Genomic DNA, 6,933 nt, shown 5'->3' on the forward strand with positions numbered 1-6,933 from the left:
GAATGGCTGAACAAATTGTGGTATATGCTGGTGATGGACTACTATTGTGCTCAAAGGAATAATAAACTGGAGGAATTCCATGTGAACTGGAAAGACCCCCGGGAATTGATGCAGAGTGAAAGGAGCAGAGGCAGAAGAACATTGTGCACAGAGATTGATACACTGTGGTAAAATCAAATGTAATGGACTTCTGTACTAGCAGCAATGCAATGACCCAGGACAATTCTGAGGGATTTATGGAAAAGAACACTACCCACATTCAGAGGAAGAACTGCAGGAGTGGAAAAACAGAAGAAAAACAACTGCTTGAACACATGGGTTGATGCGGACATGGTTGGGGATGTAGACTCGAAAAGACCACACCAATGCAACTATCAATAATATGGAAATAAGTCTTGACTGATCACATAGGTTAAAACCAGTGGAGGGGGCAGCTGGGTAGCTCAGTGGAGTGAGAGTCAGGCCTAGAGATGGGAGGTCCTAGGTTCAAACCCAGCCTCAGCCACTTCCCAGCTGTGTGACCCTGGGCAAGTCACTTGACCCCCATTGCCCACCCTTACCAATCTTCCACCTATGAGACAATACACCGAAGTACAAGGGTCTAAAAAAAAACAAAACAAAACAAAAAAAAAAACAAACCAGTGGAAATGTGCGTTGGATATGGGGGAGGGGGTGAAGGGGGGGTGAAGGGGAAAGTGAAAAAATGAATAATGTAACCATGGAAATTTTTTCTTAAAAAATAAAATATTTAAATCTTTAAAAAATATAAAAATAAAATAAAATAAATGTACCTTAAAAAAAAACAACCTAATCTTCCTCTCTGCAGTATGCCTTTCTCTGTACCCCGCTCTGGGGTGATCTTCCTTTTACAGTGTGTCTTGTATCTACAGTGGTTTCTCCTTTTTATAGAGTGTGAACTCTGGAAGGGCAGGGACTGCGTTTCTGCCTCTTTATGTCCTCAGTCCTCGGGCATAGTCCTTGGCACTTAGGAAGCACTTTCAGTTACTATTCAGTAATCACACTTGAGCTTATTATTCTTGTGAACCTGGGCAAGTCACTTAACTTTCCTGGGCCTCAGTTTACTCCCCTGTGCCTGAGAGGTTTGGTCTGGTTCGGTTCTACTTCTACAGATGCTCTGACAGCTGGCGGCTTAGGTTCCGCGGAGAACAGAAGCCCCGGGAGATGAAGACTGAAGGTCGGGGTCTTAACCCAGCTGCGGAGGAGGGGTGAAGGCTACCGAGACTTGAACCATCCCAGCCTCCTAGAGAGGCTCAGTTAAAGTTACGCCAAGGGGGAAGGCGGGACCGAATAGTCATTTCCAGTTCCTGGTCCTTACCTTTCCCCGCGCGGCTTCCCGTTTTGGGGTCTCTTGGGTAGTGGGCTTGCTTTTTCCTCAATGCCCCTTTACTCCCGTGATGTCCGCGCACCTGGCGAGGCAACACAGAGCCCAGGGCGCTGCCCCCGGAGCAGTGAGTGTCCGGGTAGGGGAAAGGGATGGCCGCGGGAGATGACCTCCGGGGAGGGGCCTGGGTCTGCCTGGCGTCTTGGGGTGACCCTGAGGGCAGGCGTGCTGTCGTGGCTTATTTTTTGTCTTTGCCTGCGCCGGCCCAGCCGCAGGAGGTGCTTTATAAGTGTTAGCTATTGGATAGGATTGCGAGCTTGTGAAGGGGACTCGCCTGGCAGCTCTGTCGCGCTTGGGGTGGTGCTCGTTTTATTCTCCAGAGCTGCATCTTCGGGCCCACACTACCAGAGAGATCATCCTGTCTATATGAATGCTGCCACATACGGCTCCCAGCAGCGAAGCCAGGGAAATCAGCCTTTAGATTACTTTAATACTGTACATGGATGTGGAAAGCCCTTGTGATTGTGACTTTTAAACCGTGTGGCCCAATCATTTCCTGTTAGGAAACACCCCGAGCAAGTCGCCTAGTTTCCGGGGCGGTAGGCTGAGGCTGTTAGCCTAAATGACCTTTAGAGTTCCTTGCCAAACCAAGTATATAATTCAGTTATCTTGAGGGTAGGAACCCTGTCAGATTTAGATCTAGAATCCTATAATTTTAGAACTAAAAAGGATCAAGTCATCTCTAAAGCCATTTCCCACTCTAACTAACTCAACCCAACTAGCCATAAATGTATAAACTAGGACCATCTCGGCCAAACCCTAATCTTACTGAAGAAGAAACTAAGGGCTCCTAAGCTGAAGCGACTTGCTCAAAGTTTTGATTGCCTATATTTTCACCTTACATGGCTAGGTGCTAAACAAACGTTTATAGAATAAATTAATCAGTGCAGAAAGTGTTGTGCTTATTAGCTTCCCATTTAACAGTTCACAAAAGGATAGTTCAGGGCAGCTGGATGGTGTAATTCTTGAAGTCAGAAAGACCTGACTTTGAATACTTCTTCAGAGATATACTAGCTGTAACCTGGGCAAGTTACTAAACCTCTTCCAGCCTATGTTTATTACCATCTGTAAAATGGGGATGGGATGATAACATCCTAACTACCCTATAGGACTCTTGCTATTATTATTACTAGTTTTATTTGCATATTGCTTTGCTAAAACTGCTTTTTTTTAGCAAAGCATATTGCTTTGCTAAAACTATATAACTCACATAGTAGTTAATATTTTTCCATTTTAATGGAGCGGTTTTTGCATATTTTAAGGATATCAGATTTCATGGGTCTGCATATATTCCCTCCAATAACATAGATCAGCACTCTAAGCAATTTGGGGAGTTTAAGGACTTGAAGTGGCTAAAAAAAAACCAAAATCACCTTTTAGACAGCCTTTTAGTAATGGAAGTTGGTTATCTGGAAGATAAATAAATGTACAGTTAGTCCTTTGGCCCACTGTGAAGTCCTTTCCATCCTAAAACCTTCCAGATCTTATGCAGTGTTGGCCTGGCCTTTGAGAATCTGGGGGCATTTTATGTGCCATGTTGAGATATTGTAGTAGATCTCTGGTGGAATATGATAATAATACACATTTAGATCACAGAGAGGAAACGAGAGAACTTGCTCTAATCCAAAAACATCTTGACACTAAAATAATGGCCTTAGTTTAATAGAAATAAATGTAAAGGCCTACACAAGTACAAAAAAATTCACTTTCTTAAGTACAGAACTATATAATAAAAAAGTTCACGTGAAAAAATGGGGTTTTAGTGGATTACAAGATCAAAATCAGGCAAGAGGGATACATGGCAGCCAAAAAAGCTAATATAATATTAGGCTGCATGAAAGAAACATTAACAACCTGGACAGGAGGTGGTAATCCAACTTTACTTCACAAGACAGATCATATCTGTGTCTAGTTCTAGGTACCATGTCTTAGGAAGGCCACTGATAAACGGGAGCATCCTGAATAGATGACCACTTTGTTGAGGGGACAAGAAAGGAATTGGGAATGTTTAGTGAACAGAAAACTTAGTAGGTACATTATAGATGTTTCCATTTCTTTTAAAAACATCTGAAATAGAGATTAGGCTTTTTTTCTAGAGAAGTAGATTTTGTTGTAACGTGAAATTTGCCTGCTTTCTAATAATCCTCCAATTTCTAGAACTATGAAGTACAATTACTAAAATATCCTCCCTGCCTCCTTTGTCCCTAAACCCAGGTACATTTATAAAAGGCTAGAACATTTCATGTAATGTAAATTCATTTAAAAAAATCAGGATCTAAATAACCATTTTTAGAAAGATTAAGATTTTTTTCTGAGAGCAGAGGAAGTATTTCATAATTTCAGTATAGGGCACAATATATTTTTAAATATTTGAAAAAGCACTTAGTTTTGAAGAAGGGAAGCTACAGGGATAAACTTGCATAATTTTCTGCAGATGTTCCCTGTCTCCTTTCACAGGATTTCAAATCTCTCAACTGGTGATCTCTCTGATGGAACAAGGGGAAGAGTTCTTGGTACCAAATCTTGAGGGCTCCAAGGAGAAAGAAATTTTAAGAAGCTATTATACAGGTGAGGGAAATAGAAGATGGTCTCAGTCCTCTGAACAAAATTCCTCATTTTGAATCTTGCTAAAATGATTAATTAGATTGCATGACTATGGTAGAAATGGCTATGGGTTCATAGCCCTGTTGTTGCAGATAGATGTTGCTCCTCATATGTGCTTTGGGATGACTGGTTTTAAAAAACTGACAGAACCAGCAGTGGCTGTTGCATTTTTTTTTTGTCCAGACCTTTGATTTCTTCAACTTGGAGAATATCATCATGGAAGTCTTGCAGCTCTTTTGTCATTTTTATCTTAGTTGCCTGGAGTATGGAAAGATCAAGTGATGTGCCCATATCGTATAGCTAGCATATCAAAGGCAAGAATTATACCCAGGTTTTCTTGATTCCAGGGCTGCCCTCTTTACTATGCCATGGTGCCTCCTCAGTTGTAATTTACTAGATTAATTGCAATGGCTCACATTTCCTTCAAGAATCAGCTCAAGCACCACTTTCTGCACATAGCCTTTTCTGATCCCTCTGACTATTAATGCCTCCCTACTTCTTTCCACCCCCCCAATGATACTTGGCACAGTGCTCTGCAGTCAGCAGGTGCTTAACTGATGCTTATTGTGTTTATTCCCATGACAGAGATTCTCTTTATATTTTCAATTCTTTCAGAAAGTAAGAACAATTTGAAAACACTCATCCAGAAATACCCTAAGGATAAGGAACCTAAAGAAATCCCATCAGAATGGTCTGAGAAAAATGTTCTCTCAAACACTGAGCATGATGATACTAAAGGAATTCCATTAAGTTGGAACAAAGGTGTCAGGTTCTGGAGTCTTGAGTGGAAAAATTCTCAGGAAGATAATTACAAGACAGAAACTCAATGGGAGAAAACTACAGGAAAAGAACAGAGTAAATCTATTTCCTGGGAATGGGACCCCAGAAAAAACACTGACATTACTATCCATCAGACACTACCCAAAAGAGACAAATCCCATAAATGTCTTGAATGTCAGAAGAGCTTCAATAACAGCTCTCATCTTCGAATTCATCAAAGGACTCATACAGGAGAAAAGCCTTATAAATGTTCAGAGTGTGAGAAATGCTTTGGTAACAGCTCTCATTTGATTCAGCATCAGAGAACTCACACAGGAGAGAAGCCCTATCAATGTAATGAGTGTGGGAAAAGCTTTAGCAATACTTCACACCTTATTATCCATGAGAGAACACACACAGGAGAAAAGCCCTACAAGTGTCCGGAATGTGGGAAGAGTTTTAGTAGCAGCTCTCATCTCATTCAGCATCACAGATCTCATACAGGAGAGAAACCTTATGAATGTCCTGTATGTGGGAAATGCTTCAGTCACAGCTATGTTTTAATTGAGCATCAAAGGACCCATACAGGAGAAAAACCCTATAAATGTCTTGATTGTGGGAAAAAATTTAGTCAGAGTTCTAGTCTTATTCGCCATCAGCGCATTCATACTGGTGAGAAACCCTACAAATGTCTTGAATGTGGGAAAAGCTTTGGTTGCAACTCTATCCTCATAAAGCATCAAAGAATTCACACAGGAGAAAAACCATATAAATGTCCAGAATGTGGGAAAAACTTTAGCCGTAGCTCAAATCTTATCACACACCGAAAAACCCACTTGGGAGAGAAATCCTATGAGAGTCTTGAATTTGGAGTAAATTTGAATCACAGTTGTAACTCAGTAGAACATAAAAGAATTCAGCTACGAGAGAAACCATATAAATGTTGTGAGTGTGGGAAAAGTTTCAACCTTAGTTCCCACCTTATTAGACACCAGAGAACACATACAGGAGAAAAACCCTATAGATGTCCTGAGTGTTGGAAAACTTTCAGTCAAAGCTCCACACTGGTGATCCACCAGAGAACTCATACAGGAGAGAAACCATATAAATGTCCTGACTGTGGGGAAAGTTTCAGTCAAAGTTTTAACCTTATCAGACACCGAAGGACCCATGTAGGAGAAAAACCTTATAAATGTACTGACTGCGAGAAATCTTTCAGTCGAAGTGCCTATCTCAGCCAGCATCAAAAAACACACATAAGAGAAAAGCTCTCTACATTCTCTGAAGTTGAGGAAAATTTTACTCATTAATGGACCTAGAAAAGCTCTTCAGGGGGTAGGTATGGACTTTATCTACCCATTTCCAGTTCCCAAATTTGTTTCCTCAAAAAAAGGAAGTTCTTGTAAACTTTTCCTTTTATTAAAACATCACAATTAAAGCCTTGTAAAATGAGTTTCCTGTTGAATTTCTTTGGCTTATCAACACCTCTGGAAAAGAGAGCTAAATTCCCAAAAGGTCACTCTGCTTGGAGGATGCAAAGACTCAGGCTAAGGTCTGATATCATGGCTCTTCTCAGTAAAAAAGACAATACCCAGGATGGGGAAAAAAAAAACCCCAAAACCCAATGTTTCATATAAGGTAAGACAAGAATGGTTCAGATTAATTCTAAGAATAAGTTTTAACAAAAAATAAACCTGAGTTCTAGAAGCTGGAGCTTCTGCTAAAGTTTTTAATTTTCTCTTGCCATTTAAAGTATAGGTAAACTATTATTTGTCCCAGATAGCGTGTTGATAAAAACAATTCTGCTGAAGGACAGTGTAGTTTCCCAACTTTTTATGGAGGAAGGTGTTGAGGCAAAATAAATAAGACAATGGTTTAATCTGAGTAATCTTGTCCCTTGAAAATTAACTTGTGGAGTATGACAAAGTGAGCACCAAGTAAATATTTGACCAGTAAAAACTTGCCATAAGGCTAGGATCTAGGAGATTTAGAACTTGCCATAAGGCTAAGATCTAGGAGATCTAGAACTAAGGGTTTTGTTATCTGCTGGATCAGTCCAGAGCAGCAGTAGGAGATAGTGTAGGAGAACAACAGATTTTGAGACCAGATGTTCCAGGGGGTTATTTAGTCAATTGGATTAACCTATAATCTATTGAGATTTCCTTGCC

At 40.5% G+C, this 6,933-nt stretch overlaps 1 protein-coding gene across 1 annotated transcript; it reads left to right on the forward strand.

Annotated features, from left to right (window-relative positions):
• Positions 1–4,584: 4,584 nt before the first annotated feature.
• Positions 4,585–6,075, forward strand: ZNF572 (zinc finger protein 572). Its single transcript, XM_044684260.1, has one exon. It carries the CDS (start codon positions 4,585–4,587, stop codon positions 6,073–6,075), a length of 1,491 nt encoding a protein of 496 aa, XP_044540195.1.
• The last annotated feature ends 858 nt before the right edge of the window (positions 6,076–6,933 follow it).

This window comes from Gracilinanus agilis, chromosome 1 (genome assembly GCF_016433145.1).
Source record: "Gracilinanus agilis isolate LMUSP501 chromosome 1, AgileGrace, whole genome shotgun sequence".
NCBI classification, from domain to species: domain Eukaryota; kingdom Metazoa; phylum Chordata; class Mammalia; order Didelphimorphia; family Didelphidae; genus Gracilinanus; species Gracilinanus agilis.